Here is a 19,036-nt window from a genome sequence, read left to right as displayed (position 1 = left end):
AGAACACAAGAGTGGGGAAGGGGGGAAATCCAGAATATTTAAAGAAAGAATTTGGATGCAAACCTGGGAATAGAAAGATAAAATCAAATCAAAACATACTGGAAAATCTTGATACTTCCAGAGGCTTTCCCACTAATTGGATGAGCCTGATGATTGTTTCTTGTAAAACAAACAAACAAACAAACAAACAAACGACAACAACAGCATTTAAAAACTGCAGCGCAAATGACCTCAGGATCATGAATTGTCTTTCATCTATGTTGGGACCCTAGAATAGCTAGGCTTTTTGACCTAGGCAGTTCTAGAGTGTTTTTACAATAACCTAGAACTACAATAACAATTACAATAGCCAATAGAAATATTAACTCTATGTACCCCACCCTGCATCCTAGCAAAGTTTGATCCAATTTGTCACTTTCTTTGGGTTTCTAAAACAGCAATCTGATTACATATCCCCCACCATTTCACAGATGAAAATGGGGACAAATGGAGAAGGTGCAGCAGTTTGCTTTTGCCTGAGTCTACTGGGAAGGGCAAGCCAATGCCCTCCTCTTCTCCTTTCCACCTGGTTGAGTTGAGCGCAAGCCACTTTTGCACGTTGAAATTGCTTTGCAGCAATTGAAGGAAGCGGGGGACGAAGGGGGAAAATGAGAGGAGGAGAAAGAATCAGAGACATTCTAAAAGGAGCTGTAAAAGTGGGACAACAAAGGATTAAATGTGACTGTCCCTGCCAAATTGTGATGGTTGGAGGGTATGTGATTATAGAAGTACCAGCCACAATTTAAAAAGTTGACTGTGTATTTGTTCTCATTTGTGGGTGTTTTCCCCCCTACAGATCCAGAGGAAACATTGTGCCTCATGCCAGAAAATGTTCTCGGTGTACCACTCATGGAGGCAGAAAAAGCAGTGGAAAAAACATGCCTTTTAAACGTGGACTTGTACGTTCTCATAAATTCAGGTCTGATTGCCTGTGGTGCCTTTTTGGGAGGAACTCTTGCAGCTTGGCTGCTGGGCTTAGTTTCAATTTTGTATTACCACCCTATATTTAAGACGGAAAGTGATTTAGAAGATGAAGGAGAGTACAGGGGGATTTAAAAATGGCTCATTTGGACTTTTTGGAGGGAGCATCATTCAGCACCTTGCTTTCGTCGCAAAATCCTTGAACGGGACATTTAGGCCATTGCCAAGGAAGACCAGACTTTCCTCTTTATAGTTAACAGATCAGGCAAAATAAAAATAAAATTTTGAATCAACTTGAGGTGTCAGGAACTGGGATGACAATAGTGGCTCACTAGGGCTGGTGTCACTTGGCGTGGTAACTCATAGGGTCACACACCCCCATGGACCTCCTCCCATTTCACACCATACAGAATCCTTTTTTGCACTAATGTTAGTCATAAGTCGTGATTCCTGTATACCACAGAACGTACTGCTAATGGTTGTGATATAAACAACTAGCAAAATTAAAATTATACCTTCAAATTACAATACCATACGCACAACCTAAATGTATTTACATATACATAGTGAAGATTTGGTTAAAATGTGATGTTTGTTAAAGAAAATTTTAAAAGAATGTAAAAAAATTACTTTTTTCCCATTTGAAATATTTAAATTTTAAATTTAAAAAATTATGGGGGTCCTCCTTTCTCCTCCCAGCTGAGCTTCACCCCACTCCCACCATCTCTTAAAGCCTTTTAAAGGGAAGCAGATGAATGGCACAGCCCGTTTCTGCCAAAAGGTAGGTGTTTGAGGAACAGTGGTGTTACCCACTTTCAGGGAGTCACCTGGTGTGGTCTGAAACCTCTGCATGTGCCTAGTGACACCACTGGGTGACACTGTTGGAGGGCATGGCAGAGAATATGGGAAAGTGGGTGTTATGGGGTGGAGGAAGTGCCAAAACCACAATGCTCAGCACAGCATGCGGAAAGAAACCACACGGAAAGGCTAGGGTGGTTCTCCTAGCACTTGCTCACTTTGCATTTTATCGCCCGTGGCTCGTAAGCCATGATTAGAGCCAGAAGAAAGCAACTTCAGTGATAATTATTGAACAACGACAGCTCAGACTTTTATCTGCTGTGTCCCCCAAGTGTGGTTAGGGAGTCCCTTTTAACTGATGGGGAAAACCCATCAATGAGCTCACAATCACACTAGTCGCCAATTGTGAAATGTTGCTGCCAAAGCAGTTACAATCTTGGCAGTCAAGTGATGTTAGTGGCCCCTCCTCTCCAATCGTCTGCCCCTGATATTCCCCCTCCAACTAGCTATTCACAAGCAGGCTGATTCCTGTTGTTGTTGTTATCACCGTCATCTATTTCCTTATTTTAAAAAAAACTTAAATCACAGTAGCAGAGCTTTCAAAGTGTGTGAAAAAAATGAAAATAAAAACAAACCCCCAAAGACCTGCTGGGTAGGACATAGGTCAGGGAAGTGGGATTAAGGTGGAGTCGGGAAGAGAGCGAGTGTTGAAGACATGTCAAGATGTGCGATAATGGCTTTTCACAAAGAGGAATAATTACGTTTTATTAAACATGCGCAATTGCGCATGAGAACAGGGCTCCTGTGATAAAGTCCTCTAAACCTGTACTTCTCTACTTTTGGTTTTCCAGATGTTTTAAACTTCTGCTCCCAGAATCTCTGATCATTTGCCAAGATGGCTGTGGCTTCTGGGATCCGAAGACCAAAACATCTAGAACAGATGTTGAGAATGTCCCAGCCATTCAGCAGAGCAGATGCTCATGCACAGACATTCATCTACACTGTAGAAATAAGGCAGTTTGATACCACTTTATGAGTTCTATAGCGTCATCCTGGGAGTTGTAGTTTTGTAGCACCAGAGCACTTTGGCTGAGAGTACTAAAGAGCGTGTAAAACTTAAAATCTCAGGATTCCACAGAACAGAGCTATAGCACTTAGGCTGTTCCTGCACTGCAGAATTAATGCAGTTTTATACTGGTTTAACTGCCGCGGCTTCATCCTATGGAAATCCTGGGATTTGTAGCTTGTTATGGCACCAGAGTTCTCTGGCAGAGAAGGCTAAATATCTCACAAAACTATAAATCCCAGGATTCCATAGCATTGGGCCATGGCAGTTAAAGTGGTTTCAAACTGGATCGTTTCTGCAGTGTAGAAGTAAATATTGTGAGGGTTTGATACCCCCCCCTCTCTCGCTGCTCTTCCTTTGGCTGAGTTCACCCCCTCTCCTCCTTTCTCTCCTCTCCCCATTTTCCTTTTCTCAGCTTCAGTATACAACAATAATAATAAGCAAGCTTTGCCATTAATGCTTAGTAGTGTATAGAAGTTAATATGTTCATCTAAAAATATATGCAACTTAGAAGGGGCCTTTTCAGGGGAGTGTGGAATGTAAAGGGGAGTCTGAGACTTTCAAGGTTGTAGGCTCTTGGAGAGAACAAAGAAGCCTCATAGTAGACTGATAAGGAAAGTCTGTTTATAGAAATGAAAGTTACCTTCTGTTTGTTGGAATGTCAAAATGCTATAAAAGTTTTGCTCCCTGTTTTGAGAGGAGACACAGTTTGGTGAAGGATCCCCTGTGTTGTTGCATGCAAATAAAGGCCATCTTGGATCAACTCGACCTCGTTTGTTTGTTTCTCCTGTTTTGGTACCTTAACAATATGAAGTGATGTCAAACCTACCGTATATATTTCTAATGTGTAGATGCACGAACTTGTGTGTGTGTTGCATTTACAACTTAATGACACTCCAGTGAGCTCAAGGCAGTACACTCCTCCCTCCACATTTGTGGCTTTGACTTTTGTGGATTTGATTATTCACAGATTTTAATATATCCTCTCTAGGAATATCTAGGAGGTCCTCCAGCGCAACTCTGTGGTCAACTTTAACCAAAAGCCACACTGAAGGACCCAGAGATTCCTAGAGAGTACACTCTGCAAGGCATTTGTAGCTCCTCCAGTGCAATTCTATGGTCAATGTCTGGCAAATGTTGACCATAGAGCTGCACTGGAGGACCTAGAGATTCCTAGAGAGGTGTCCTCTCAGGTAAAAACATAGTGTTTTTGTTATTTGCAGTTTTTCCACATTAACTGTGCCCCTAACCTCAGCGAATCTGGAGTGACCAGTGTATTTAGGACTTGTCTCCTTCCCAATCCAATCCACACAACCCTGCGAGGTAGGCCAACCATAGAAAGACTAGGAGCGAGGCTGCATCCAAACTGCAGAAATAATCCAGTTTGGCCTTGCTTTAACTGCCATGGCTCAATGCTCTGGATCCTGGGAACTGTAGTTTTGTAAGACATTCAGCCTTCTCTGTCCGAGAGCTCTGGGATTCCCAGGATTCCATAGCATTGAACTGGATTGTTTCTGCAGCGTGGATGCTGCCTGAGAAAGAGAACGATTCTCGGAGATAATTCTGGGATTTGCAGTTTGGGGAGCGGCATTTAGGGCCCTCCGCCTGAGATTCCTTAGGCCTCGCTAAACTACAAAACCCAGAACTCCACAGGAGGCAGCCATAGCAGTAAAAGCGGAACGACAGCACTGTCACTGTGTACTAAATAGTGGAAAGGCTGTATCCGTCCACACTGCAAATATGATCCAGTTTGAGAACACTTGAACTGCCATGGCTCAGTGCCTCACAAAACTAAAATTCCCAGAATTCCATAGCACTGAGCCATGGCCGTTAAAGCGGAGTCAAACTGGATTATTTCTGCAGTGAGGATGCTGCCAAAATGGGAACTTAAACTGGGATATCCCCAAATCCCAAACCTACACTAGTATATGACTATAACCACATATGCCATTCCTTAATTATTTCCGAGAATCTCATTAAATGGTGCGTTTTAATAAAGAGGAATTAGATGGAAATGCCCCCTTCTCCATGAAAAGCATTTGTTTTAAGATCTCTAGCAACCATGGGAATCATAGAGAGCGGCTGCCAGAGCGTCTTCGTTCTGAGAGACGCTCTGGCAAATGTAGGCGGAAGCCTCTATGGTTTCTCTGCCTCCGACGTCAGTTCCTAGAGCGTCTTCTGGAACTAAGGGCCGTCTCTATGGTTCTTGCATTCTAACTTGAGTTCCTAGAGCGTCTCATGTTGTGTCAGACTCTCTATGGTTCCTCATCCAATTTCAGTTCCGAGACGTCCTCTGGAGCTGGGTGAACATCTCTATGGTTCCAGCAATCCAGCTTCAGCTCCTCTAGAGCGTCTTCTGAAGCTGGCAAAAGCTTTGCAAAGGAAAATGCTCTACAAAGCAGGAGGTTTTCAGGTGAAAGGAGCAGAGAGGGGAGCTGGGGAAAAGGGGTGAGGTTTTTGTGGGTGAGAAAGGGCTCACATCAATGAGCATTTGAAACAGTTATTTGCAAACAAAGTATTTCTTTCATTTAGGGGGAAGGCTTGGTGCTGCTGTCCAGGAAAGTTGGGGTTTTGGGGCTAAGTGGCCATGTTCTAGAAAGTTTATGCCTGACATTTCGCCAGCACTGTGGCTGGCATCTTCAGAGAATGATGCATGGAAGAGAGCGGGGTATATGCAGTTGAGTTTACCGCATACTGTACAGCTGCGGACAAGTCTACATAGCGACCACCAAACACAGTGTTCAAACCGAATCAAGGAACACGAGAACACTGCGGACTGGGTCACCAGAAAAACCACAGTAGCAGAACACGTTATAAACCATCCTGGCCATAAAATGATTTTGAAAACACTGAAATCTGACCATAGCAACAACTATCAGGTCAGAATTTCTGGACAGGGAAGGCATTGAAATCCACAAACACCTGGACTACTTCGACAGGAAAGAAGAAATCCTTAAAGTAAACAAAGGTCCAAAGCACACTGCAGAAATAATCCAGTTTGAGACTGCTTTATTGCCCTGGCTCAGTGTGAGGGGAATCCTGGGAACGTACTTTGGCCTGTTACAGACTGCCAAAATAAAAGCTGCTTCGCGTCTCTTTGGAGGTATGCTATTTAAATGATGCATGGGTCCAAGAGTCCAGAGGTCGACCAAAGCCACACTCCATCTAAGCACCAGAGTGCAGCTTTTGGGGCAGCTTCTGGATTCTTAGGATGCATGCATCATTTAAACAGCATACTCCAAAGAGACCCGAAGCAGCTTTATTTTGGCAGTCTGTAACAGGCCATTGTTGTGGCACCAGAGCTCTCTGACAGAGAAGGCTCAATGTCCCTACAGTTTCCTGTTTATGATATTCTATTTAAATTAATGTTTATATTATGATACACTTAAATGTAAATACTGTAAAACATATTTCTTTTTATGAAAATAAAGTGTGTGTGTGTGCGCACACACACAAACCACACACACCATATATACTAATATAAACTACAGTTCCCAGGATACCTTAGTACTGAGCAGCGTCAAACTGGATTATTTTTGCCGTGTTTTCTGGACCAAAGTTTGGCACTAGTCCTGAAAAACACAGAAATGAAGACCCAGCAAATGCAAATGAAACCAGCCAGAGTCAGGAGGGTTTCCCAGCAGACAATGGATCATTAAGTAAATGAGACCCCCTGAGGCCTTGTCATTCAGCAACAGAACAATACACAGATTAACATGTAAATCGCTTCCTTTCAACCAGCAGTATATACCTCCACTCTCTTCATGCCAGCTCTCTCTGAAGATACCAGCACAGATGCTGGTGAAACATCAAGAATAAACCTCTAGAACACGGCCTCATAGCCTGAAAAACCCACAAAAAGCTATGGATGCTAATGAGGAGAAACAGAAAAGGTAGAAGAGGCTGCAGCAGTTTGCTTTGGCCTGAGCCTACTGGGAAGGGAAACATTTGCTCCCTTTTATCCCTCTGTGTTATTCAGTCATAGAATCCTATAGCTGGAAGAGACCCAACTTCATTCCAATCCAGTCCAACCTCACCCTGCCATGCTGGAACTCACAATCAAAGCACCCCCGACAGATGTCCATCCAGCCCCTGTTTAAAGACTTCCAAGGAAGGAGACTCCACTACACTCTGAGGGAGTGTGTTCCACTGTCAAACAGCCCTACTGTAGGAAGTTCCTCCTAATGTGTGAGATGGAATCTGTTTTCCTGTACCTGGCATCCATTGCCCATGTCTTACTCTATGGAGCAGCAGGAAACAAGGAGACTCCCCCTCCAGTCCACTGCCTTGGTCCAGGCTCAGAAGGAAGAGAGGAACTGCTGGCTATTCCCCTTCCCACGGCCATTTCCTTCTCCTTTTGTGTCATGTCTTTTTTAGATTGTAAGCCTACGGGCAGAGACATGTCTAATTAACTATATGAAAACTGGTCTGAGAGCCTTTCTGGTTTAAGAGTGGGGTATAAATACAGTAAATAAATAAATAATAAAAATCCTCGCATGACATCCTTCAAATATTTAAATGTGACTAACATGTACCCTTTTGACCTTCTCGTCCCAGGCTAAACATACCCAGGTCCCTAATTATTAAGAAAATAGAGCATAAATTTGTGCATGTTGAATTCAGTTTGCTGCCACTGAAGTAAGCTGAGGACAAAGGAGGAAGGAAGAGAGAGAAACTGGGACATTTTAAAAGCAGTTGAAAAGGGGACAACAGAGGATTAATTCAAAGTGTTGCAGTCAAATCAGATATAGTTGAATGGTAGGTAAAGGACATGAAAAGCACTGGCAACCAGTACAGCAGGTACAGAATTAATGTCACAGAATAGCAGTTCCCACACTTTGTTCCCCCAGGGGTTTTAGACTTCAGCTCCCAGAAATCCCAGCCAGCTTGGTCAGCTGTCAGAAATTCTTGCAACTGAAGTCCAGAAACCTGGAAGACCAAAGTTTTGGAACCACTGTCATAGAATCTGAGCATCTTGCCTAGGCATCAGCATGTAGAGAGATCTTTGTAGCACCTTTGAGCCTAACTGAAAGAAAGAAGTTGGTAGCATGAGCTTTACTAGACTCAGTTTACTTCCTCAGATGCATCTGAGGCTAAAGTCTATGAAAGCTCATGCTGCAACTTCTTTCAGTTAGGCTCAAAGGTGCTACAAGATCTCTCTACAAACAGTCTACAGACTAGCACAGCTATCCTTGAATTCTATCTCTAGGGGTAAGAATGTTACTGTTGCTGTTGGACTGAGTCCCAGTAACCCTAGGCAGTTAACTAATGACAAATAATGTTGGAAGTTGCAGTCCAACATATAGGTTGGAAAGTAGTATGGGATAAGGTAGAAAAAGAGGAAATTCCACTCTCATAACAATTCTTCCTTTAGTGAATTTATCTTCAGTCCCCCACATTTATAACTTTTTATTTTTTTTAACTTTTGTTTGTTTTTAAATGACTGTTTTAATTGTGACTATTTTAATTGTTTTTAGATAGACTAATGATTTGATTGGTTTCCTGCTGTGAGCTGCTTTGAGTCCCAGTCTGGGAGAAAGGTAGCATATAATTAAATGAATAAATAAATATTTGTTGTTTAGTGTTTATTGTCCTACATTTTAAGTTGATCAACTGATTTTATCATAAACCATCCAGAGATTATGACACAGGGCACGATAGAAATCATAAATCAATCAGCATATATTTTAAATTTGGCATCTCTTTAAGTGTTTGCTGTGTCTAAAATGCCCTGCTGCATCTTCTTGATTTCGGAATATTTTAATTCTAGAATTGCAACAACGAAGATGATGAAGGAGGAAATGCTGCAGATCGAGAATTGGAAGGCAGACGAGTCAAACTCAGAAAAGCCACCAGTGAAATTTTGCCTGAATGCTTCGTAGAGCAACCTGGATGGGGAGCATCATTAGAGCCAGAAAAGGATGCAAAAGCGTTGGGAAGCCCAGTGGCAGGAGTTCTTGGAAACACTGCAACTCTTCATGCCGGATGGAAAAGCCAAGTGATAGCAGAGAGTGCTCCATGGGAAGACGCCAAGGCCTTCCTGGCCTCCTTTGAGCAAGTGGCGAGCCTGCCGGTGGCCCAGAGAAGAATGGGTCCCGGCTTCTGCCAGCACTGAGTGGAGAAGCAGAGCAAGCCTTTCAAAATCGTGGGGTATAGACAAGAAGGATTATGGGAGAGTGAAGGCTGCCATTTTGCGAGAGGATGCTCTGAGAATGGAGCTGCAGCGACAGCACTTCAGGCAATTCTGCTGTCAGGAGGTTGAAGACCTCGAAAGATTCACAGTCAGCTCCAGGAGCTTTGCTATCGGTGGCTGAAGCCAAGAGACACAGCAAGGAGCAGATCCTGGAACTGCTGGTCCTGAGCAATTCCTGGCCAGCCTCCCCTCAGGCCTCCAGGCTGGATCCGAGCTGGAGGCAGAACCCGCTCCCAGGCTGTGGCTCTGGTGGAGGACTTCATGATGAGCCAAAGAGAGGCTGAAAGAAGGAAGTGGCAGGTGAGGTTTTAATATTTAAATCCCAGAGTGCTGATAAATATATTTGTGTCCTGAGACCCCTCTCCACTTAACTGCCGCCATGGCTGCAATGTGTGGAATCCGGGATTTGTAGTTTTGTGTTATGTACTTTCAAGTTGTTTCTGAGTTATGGTGATCCTAATGCGAACCTATCTTGGGGTGTTTTCTCAACTGAGAAAGTGTGACTTGCCCAAGGTCACCTAATGTTTTTCCAGGGGCAAGCAGAAATTGTTCTCTGATCTCCAGAGTTGTAGTCAAACCACTACCTACTGTAGGGAAAGACAGTTATCATTTCCAGCCAGAGAGATCAGTGCCACACCAAACGTCAGTTAAAGTGGAATCAAATGTTATATTGTAGTGTGAAAGGGCTTCTGGTTAGGGCAAAAGATTTGAAACAGCCAATTATGTTTAAAACCAATAAACCTTTAATCCCATAGTAAAAATACAAAACAAAACTAGCTTCAGTGGTACCTTTATTGGGTCAATGAAAAAGGGCAGAATTGCATCACATAAGCTTTCAAAGCTCATAAGCTCTTCTCCTCAGGCATGGATATTAAAAGTGATTTGAGAGGATAAGTGTGACCCTAGAAGGTCACAGAGCTACATCTTTCTGAAAAGTGAACGTTCGAGACAAAAGCAAAACAGGGTGGTCAGTTTTTGTGTCCTGAACACTTCATTGCCAGCAATGGTTGTGACCTTACCTACATTAAACCTCCCCTGTAACCATTTTAAAGTCAGTTTTAACATCTCAGGAAAGATGCAGTTCTGTGACCTGCCCTCATTAACTTCTCCCCAAAATGACTTTTATAAATTATATTGTATTTTTTTTAATTTGAGGAAAGGGGGGGAGGAAACAAGCAAACAAATAACGTAACATAAGGTACAAGAAGAAAATTCAATTTGAGCAGTTTGTCAATGGCATTCCTGGTCATCAGGGTGGGGTGAAAGCATTCTGGAAATTCACCAATGGTGGGAAGGTCTGTGTCTTCCTACAAGTCTATTTGGGTGATTGAAGGATTGTAGCATTGTAAGTGATTGTTGACATTAAATAATTTTCACCAACTACATAAATTAAGTCCTGTTTCTTGTCTGTTGCAACTGTATCATGTATGGCAGTTTTTGATTACTCTAAATTGCTTTTATCATCCATGGCTGATGAAGAAGCCTGTGAGTTTGAAAGCTTATGTAAAATAGTTTTTTGTGGGTTTTTTTTGGGCATGTGGCCATGTTCTAGCAGAGTTTCTTTCTGACGTTTGCGCCACACAGATGCTGGTGAAACGTCAGAAAGAAACTCTGCTAGAAACATGCCACATAGCCCGAAAAACCCACAAAAAACTATGGATGCCGGCCATGAAAGCCTTCAACTTTATGTAAAATACTTTGTGCTTTTTGGTTGGCCTAGTAAAGGTATCACCACAATGTGTTTTTGATGTATTTTTCTGCATGGCCAACACAGCTATCCCTGGATGTATATCCTTCAATCCATGTTTGCCTAGAAAAATGAGAGAATGTCTCTGGCCAATAAAATTTATTTTTCCAGCCATGTGTTGCCAGTGTGATTCTCCACCCTGTTTCAGGGGCCACTGAAGGAAGAACATTTGGATTCCCCAGATGAAGAACCCACAGATGCTGCAAAGGGTGAGACCTACAAAGAAGCCACACAAAATGGTGGTGCAGGGATCAGTGTACTGGGTAAGGATTCAGCTGAGTATTTCACTGTTTGTCTTTGTGTTTTTGGGATGCTGGTGCTGGTTAGGTGAAGATATCTATCTATCTATATTGGTCTTATGGAGGATATGGCAAATGTAGCTTGTCCTGCAATTATCTCTATTCAAGGCTTCCAATGAGATCAGTTAACTCAACCATCTGAAAGCAAAAGTGTCACTATCGTAGCCACCCATATTTCTGTACCGGGAGGAAAGTTGGATATAAATAAATAAATAAATAAATAAATAATGCAATTTTGCATTTTGGAGTACAGTATTCGAGATATTGGGATTCCAGATAAGGAAGACCCAAAGTTGTCCACATGGGTGGCTGAGATAGTGACACTTGTGCTTTCTGATGGGTCAGTGTAAACAAACTTTGTTTTCTGTATAACATCATTAAAAATAGTGTGTATAAAATTACCTTCAGGCTATGTGTGTAAGGTGTATATGAAACATAAATGAATTTTGTATATTTAGACTTGGGTCCCATCTTCAAGATATCTCATTATGTATATGCAGATATTTCTCAGGTGTTGCCTAAGCAACTTGCCTGCCATAAAATGTTGGAAAGTAGGTATGGTGGGATATACAATAGAAATCGTGTTGCTAAACTGTGGTGATTTCAGATACAGGTGCTGAGATAATACTGGAAGGGAAGAAAGCATGAGCCAAGTGTATTCAAGGCTGTTTCTGTGAAAGTGTCCAGTTCCAAAATCCGGAAAACTCCAAAACACCTCTAGTCCTGAGTATTTCAGATAAAGGAGACTCAGCCTGTAGTTTTATAAATTTATATATTTATTTCATATATTTATTTGTATCCCACTTTTCTTGTAAAATTGGGACTCAAAGAGAGTTACAGTTTTAAAAAAACCATAATTCCCAATAAAATAAACCATCGAGATGGTCACTCTAAGGATGAAGAGATGGACTAGTTTCTTTTCTAACAACCCCCTTCTGTCTTTCACAGGCAGTGGAATCAAATGCCTGAGTCGTGCAGATTCATCACATCCTCCTGAAGGAGAAGAAGTGGTCTATGCTGGTGTCAAGGAGGTATGTGGCATTTTGGAGGTCAGTTTGTTATGAGCAAGGCTGAGGTCAGGGTAAGAGCTGTGCGCTAATGGCAGCCCACACTGTACTTTTACATGCAGGCACCTTTGTTGGAAAATACAGCAGCTTCCACCCTTGTTCTTGCTGCTTTCATGTCCACTGGGAGGAGGGGGGGGACATGTTGATGATGATAATGATGATGATGACGACCCACCTCTGCCTGAGGCCCTAGTCAGAATACAACATAGATTAAAACATATAAACATAGGATACGTTTGTCTCTCTTGGGGTAGTGGAGCATACTATTCCTTTTATTCATTTCATATAATATTTATTAGTGGTTGATTATGTTGTTATATTCCTTCACATCAATTCTGACTTATACAGAACCTATAATAGGGTTTTCTTGGCAAAATATATTTCCAAGGAGGTTTGCTGTTGCATTTCTCTTGGGCTGAGAAAGTGTGACTTACCCAAAGTCATCCAGTAGGTTTCCATGGCAAAGCAGGGTTTACATGACTGAGTGGGGATTTGAACTCTGGTCTCCCGGAGTCCTTGCACAACACTCAAACCACTATACCACACTGGCATGTCAGTGGAGTGAGGATAAAATTTCTGGGTCTGAGTGTATGAAGATTTGCATTCTTCTTCCTTTTTTCCTGAGTATTTTTTCCTTTTTCATCTGTGCAGGAACCAGTGGATCCCAACCAACCTGGCATGTCTTTGCAGATTGTCCAGCAGGGTCTCACCCCATCAGGCCAACAGACTGTTGTCTGGCAAGTCTTGCAGGAGAATGGGAGGAAAGTAGAATCATTGGGTAAGGAAGTCCTCTGCTGAGTTCTGGTACACAGTAGCCACTTTGTTCTCTGTCTGCAGAACTGGAAAGGCAGGTAGTCAGAAAGAGAGTTCCTCTTTCAGAAGACAGAAAACATGATCTGAATACATGCTGCAAGTTGAGTGTCCCTTATCCCAAGTTCCGAGATCTGAAATACTCCAAAACTCAAAACTTTTTTCATGGGTGGTTGAGCTAGTGATACCTTTGCTTTCCGTGGGTCAGTGTACACAACTTTTGTTTCAAGCACAAAATTATTAAACAATATTGTATAAAATTACCTTCAGGCTATATGTATAATGTGTATATAAAACATATATGAATTTTGTGTCTGGGCCTGGGTTTCATCTGTATGTGCAAATACAGGCATTCCAAATTCCCCCTACCCCCAAAACAAACAAACAAACAAAACCAAAATCCAAAACACTTCTAGTCCCCATTTATTTATTTGTTGGATTTATATCCCACCTTTTCCCCAAAATGTGATTGGAGGTGATGATTGCATCTCTCCTGACCCTTTTTGAGCTGCTGGGGAGTTTTTGCTGGTTTCAGGAGAGGAACTCTACAAAAATGTTTTCTAAAATCTCCTGGGTCTGTTTTTTTGGGGGGCGGGCAATGGCTGGTTGGAGTCCCAATGGACTTCCTCTAAGGGCTGCATGGAGCTTGCAAAATTTAAAACTATTTTATCTAAAAATATCCAATATTGTATTTGATTTTCTATATTTTGCACACAAAAAATCCTGGATAAAAGAGGAGGATTTTTATTATGATAGAGACACATTATCATAGAGCTAGAAGGAAACATGGAGATAAATATTTTAGAAATAAAAGCTAGACATGTTGAAAAGTGGTCACCACAGAAGGGGCCAAATTCCATGCTCTGTCTTTGCAGGTGATGGGAAGAGAAGCAAAGTCAAGATGGAGAACTCTGCGGATGGAAGAAACGAGTCAGAGGACACATCCGAGACAGCACCCCACATAATTCAAGGGAATGGGCCAGAAGCTGATATGCAAGAGATATGTGAGTTCAGAGAAGAAAATAGGAATCAACTAGTGGAGAGAGAGAGTGCAAGTAGTGAGCTCACAACAGCTTTTATGTCACCAGTTTGCCAAGCTTCAAAAGTACACACAAGAGATGAAATGCCATTAATGCCCAAGTGTGATAGAACAGCCCATTGTCGACTAGATATGATACATACCAGTGAGGACTTCCAACAGAATCCATATTCTGATAAACCTCAGAGAATGATACCAGAAGAGTATAAGTCAAAATTCTCTGAAAGAGAGAGAGGAGTTTATTTGAACAGACATTTGAGTAATCACACAAAAGAGAGGCCTAATCACTCTGAACCTAAGTATCCCCCTGACTGGGCAAAGACCTTCAGCTGCACAAAGACACTACAGAGAAATCCAGGAGTTCATGGCGAAGGAGGACTGTATGAATCTTCTCCTTGTACTCAGTGCTCCAGTGAGAGAGGATATTTGATAAATCATTCATATCTTCATACTGGAGAGAAAGTACATGACTGTCCGGAGTGTGGGAAGGTCTTCACTTCCAGACAAGCGTTATTGAGACATCAGGAGATTCATACTGAAATAAAACCGTATGAATGTTCTCAGTGTGGTAAGTGCTTCAGTCAGAGGAAATACTTGAAGAACCATGAACTAATGCACACTGGAGAGAAACCGTACAAGTGTCCTGAGTGTGGGAAAAGTTTCACAGAGGCCAGAAATTTGAAGAGACACCACAGAATCCATACTGGTGAGAAACCATTTAAGTGTTCTGAATGCGGGAAATGCTTCAACGAAGAAGGAATATTGAAAAAACATCAGAGAATTCATACGGGAGAAAAGCCATACAAATGTCCCGACTGTGGGAAATGTTTCATTCAGGGAAGTGATTTAAGGAACCATAGGAGAATTCATACAGGGGAGAAGCCATATAAATGTTCTGACTGTGGGAAAAGCTTCAGTCGGAGCCAACAGGTGAAGAGACATCAGAGAATCCATGTGGAGAGAAACCATACAGATGTCCTGAGTGTGGGGAAAGGTTAAGTCAGAGAGGAATCCTGAACATTCACATGGGAATCATAGGTTGTAAGGCACTATCATCATAGGAATCTCAAGTAAAGGATCCCTGAGAGGTGGCCATTCAGCCTCTATTCAAAAACCTCCAACTGAGATGAGTCCATCACCTTCTGAAGCAGTCTGTTCCAGAAAAGAACAACATTCTCTGTATGGGAAGTGCTAGTCTCAAAAGAGTTTTGAAAAAAACACCTGAGAATTAAGACTGAGTCTATGAAAGTCCTTCATGTGCAAGAAGCTTCAGTCAGAGAATGTTCTTGGCTAGCCACAGAATTCATGCAGAAAAGAGAACTTTTAAATGCTCCCCCCCCCAATTGCCTTCCAAATGGTTCAACATCTCCCAGCAACCCCAGAGAGCATTGTTAAAAGGTCTAGGATGATGAGCCGTGTAGTACAAAGCATCTAGAGGGCACTTACTTAATAAAGACTGGCCTAGAGTATGGGGCAACTGCACTTGGACACATTTGTTAACTACAGGTGGCAGATTTTTTTTAATACTAAAATGATGGAAGAATTTCCTTTGTAGTGACAGAATGAATAAATTATGGGAGGAATCCCACTGAATATGCCATGGGGGTTGTGAGGAGAAGGATCTTTTAGCAAAATAAGCTTGCCTTAAAGCTGGTTTTAAAAATGAATGCAGCGAAGAATTGGATCAGATCAGCTATGAACAGACTAAACATTAAAGTAGTCTGAGAGAGAGAGAGAGAAGCTATATAAATATATGGAGGTATAAATTAACTAGATGAAAGTGTTATTGTAAGTTACTCTCAACCGCCACACTTCTTATCCTATTTATTTTATTTCCAAACCATGTTCAAACTGTCTTTCATCCTTTCAGATATCAGATCGGTGAACAAATATTTATAGCATGGTTCTAGATACCGTACTGTTATGGTAAAAGACAGTTTTCCATGTTAGCTATGCCACACACAAAAAAAGGATAGTGTTTTCCAGCTGTTCTTAACCTTTTCTTTACCATGGATCCCCTTTACATATCTTTTGTTGCTTCAGGCCATCAAGATTTAGCTCAAGATTTAAAACCCTAATATGCCAGGGAACCATTAGCAACAGTGGGGCATGCCAAGCACACAGAAACCAAGGTGGGGAGAAACAAAAGTAACTGTTTCAGGGAGACCAATCTGATAGGAAAAGTCCAAAATTGGGGAAAAATAGCAGAGGAAAAAGTGTGTGGAGAGGGAGAAAGTTGGTCACTACTTTCCACAGCTGTGCTGGATAGAGCTGCTAGAGGGCATTTTGGCGCACTTTACCTGATCTACTGACTATATTTCATTCATCTTGTTACTCTTTTTAAGTTTTCTTCTATTATTATAATAAAGCATAATGGTTCTGTTTAATTTGAATGCTGGCTCAGTCTCTTTGGGTGGATCGTGAACATCGCCGCTCCCAAAAACCAATCCTCAACAGAGACTATAGGAATAGAGAGAATGCCTATCAAATTAGCAAATTAGGAGGAGTAGCCAATACCGCAGAAGACAGCATCAGGATTCAAAATGACCTTATTAGAAAGCTGGGCCAAAACTAACAAAATTCATGTCAATAGGGAGAAATGTAAGGCAGTACACTCAGGCAGAAAAAATGAAAGATTTTGATATAAGATGGGTGACCCTGGCTTGGCAGCAGTATGCCAGGAAGGGACCTAGGAGTCCTAGTAAGCCACAAGTTGAACATGAGGCAACAGTGTGGTGATGCAGCAGCTAAAAAATCTAATGCAATTCTAGGCCGCATCAATAGCAGTGTAGTGTCTAGATCAAGGGAAGTAATAGTGCCACTCTATTCTGCTTTGCTCAGGCCTCACTTGGAATACTGTGTCCAGTTCTGGGCATTAGGTTTAAATTTGCCCTTCGGCTGGCTGGAGTGGGTCCATTTTGAACCGATTCATTCTTGAATGTGAAGCACAAGTGGATTATTTTACAGTGAGAAAATGTGATTGGGGCAAATGTAGTGTGAATCGATCCATCCATTTGGATCACAAAACACTTTTTTTGTAAGTGGGAATGAGGCCAGAGAGGGCTAAATTTTGTTGTTGTGTGGCTTCAAGTGTGGCGACCCTAAGCCAACCCTATCATGGGGCTTTCTTGGCAAATGTCTTCAGAAGCAGGGTGACCAGATGTCCTCCTTGTTTCCAAGTCATGTCCTCCATTTTCACTTTCTGCCCAGAAAGAGTTCCAAAATGTCCTCCATTTTGAGCATGACTAAGTATGAATGTGTGTGTGTGTGTGTCTATATTATATAATATATATACTCTAAATGTATTTATATGTGTGTATGTATGTATGTATTATATAATATATATTGTAGCAGATATCAGTCAAACTAATTTTGATCTGATATTGGGTTCTTAAACAGAACAGAAATAAACCTGGAGAAGACCCAGTTTGATAAAAAAAACAGCTTTGTTGCTAGCCAAGTGTCCTCAGCTTGGAATTACCATTCCAACTGTAATTGCTTTTTATAGGTTTTTAAACAAAGAAATCTTTTTTGGTATATTTCATTGGCTGTAGTAAAATGTACACATACAGACTATCTTACAATCAGAAAACAGATATAAGCATTATCTAAATGTGTGTGTGTGTATTATATATGTATTCTGTAAATATGTGTCTGTGTGGATTCTATCTATCTATCTATCTATCTATCTATCTATCTATCTATCTATTTATATATAAAATACCTTACCTTTTATATATATTCTATAAATGTGTGTGTCTGTGTATTATATATGTATTCTGTAAATATGTGTGTGTGTGCATTATATATCTATCTATCTATCTACCTATAATACCTTACCTTTTATATATATTCTATAAATGTGTGTGTGTGTGTTTAGCTTCCATGTAACGTCCTACATTTTCCTCGAATGCCCTACATTTTGTGCTCCCTTCCCCTTCTTTGTGTTAAGGACCCCTGGTCCCCCTGTTCAGAGGGGGGTCTGCCATTGCCATCTCCTGAAGCTGAGAGAGTGTGACTTGCCTAAAGTCACCCAGTGGGTTGTTCATCATAGTCCAACATTCAAACCACTAGGCCACACTGTCTTTCTATAAATCTTTTACCAAAACTACAAATCCCAGGATACCCATAGCATTTAAAGCAGTATCAAACTCTTATTATTATTATTATTATTATTATTATTATTTCAGGAGTGTTGTATTCCACCTCTGTCACAGAGCTCCGGGGCCACAGCAGCAAACCCTATGATTAGCCCATAGCAGTTAAAGCGGTATCAAAGTGCATTAACTGTGCAGTGTGGATATACCCACTTCCCTCCCTCCTCCCTTTTTTCTCCTTCCTGAAAGTAGGAGTTGCACATCCGGAGCCTTCCACCAGAGGGCGATCGAGCGAAGCTGAAGCTGCTTCTCCATTGAACGCCATTGAGAGCAGGAGGAAGAGAAGAGAGCAAAGGAAGGGAGCCTCTTTCTGGGAGGTGGCTGCTGGGACCTGCAGTCTTCTCCCAGTCTCCTCCATTTCCAGCCAGGGATCCAGGAGCAGCCCTTCCCACTCAGCCTCCTGGAGGGAGCCAAGCTGTCAAAGGGAAGAGATAAGCAGCAAAAAACCCCAGAGACACACCAGTTTCCTCTTCTGGTATGTTGCTGATGTTTGGGGTGGGCACCTGGCTGGGGATTTGGGCAAGAGGGTGCCATGGCCTCCTTGGGAAGGGTGGGCTACCATTGGGGTGTCAGAGTTGCCCTGCACAGGCCTTGCCAGGGGTCAAACACACACCTTTCATTGGGGGTGACCTTGGGCAAGTCACACTCTCTCAGCCTCAGGGGAAGACCATGGCAAAAGCCCCCCCCCCCAAAAAACCCCACAAATCTTGCTAGGGAAATGGGACAACTAAAACAAATGACAGTACTTGCCCATAGGGAATCATTGGAGTATACTTGCCCATACTATGCCCACTTATGGTGACCCAATCATGGGGTATCATGTGGATTCTCTATGGGCAAGATAATAATAATAATAATAATAATAATAATAATAATAATAATAATAATAATAATTTGTAT

At 41.9% G+C, this 19,036-nt stretch overlaps 3 protein-coding genes across 7 annotated transcripts in view; 2 read left to right on the top strand and 1 right to left on the bottom strand.

Moving 5' to 3' along the window:
- The window catches only part of LOC121921898 (zinc finger protein 397-like), a 942,727-nt gene that overhangs the window by 423,392 nt on the left and 500,299 nt on the right, over positions 1-19,036 (bottom strand). The window lies entirely within an intron of this gene.
- On the top strand, positions 8,611-15,939 carry LOC121923636 (zinc finger protein 629-like). Its single transcript, XM_042454229.1, has 6 exons — positions 8,611-8,679; positions 9,201-9,317; positions 10,913-11,027; positions 12,012-12,094; positions 12,782-12,908; positions 13,816-15,939. Exons 1-6 carry the CDS (start codon positions 8,611-8,613, stop codon positions 14,976-14,978), a joined length of 1,674 nt encoding a protein of 557 aa, XP_042310163.1. The 3' UTR covers positions 14,979-15,939.
- Positions 18,215-19,036, top strand: part of LOC121921845 (zinc finger protein 263-like) — a 23,492-nt gene continuing 22,670 nt past the window's right edge. Inside the window, exon 1 of one of the 4 annotated variants that reach the window (XM_042450466.1) lies at positions 18,215-18,611. The gene's annotated coding sequence lies outside the window, so the exon portion shown is untranslated. The remainder of the gene's footprint in view (positions 18,612-19,036) is intronic. The other 3 variants (XM_042450465.1, XM_042450464.1, XM_042450463.1) reach the window with 3 other exon arrangements.

The sequence above is a fragment of the Sceloporus undulatus genome, chromosome 2 (assembly GCF_019175285.1).
Source record: "Sceloporus undulatus isolate JIND9_A2432 ecotype Alabama chromosome 2, SceUnd_v1.1, whole genome shotgun sequence".
Classification (NCBI taxonomy): Eukaryota; Metazoa; Chordata; class Lepidosauria; order Squamata; family Phrynosomatidae; genus Sceloporus; species Sceloporus undulatus.
Note: the sequence above shows the minus strand (reverse complement) of the source record. Positions and strands in the feature narration are given on the sequence as shown.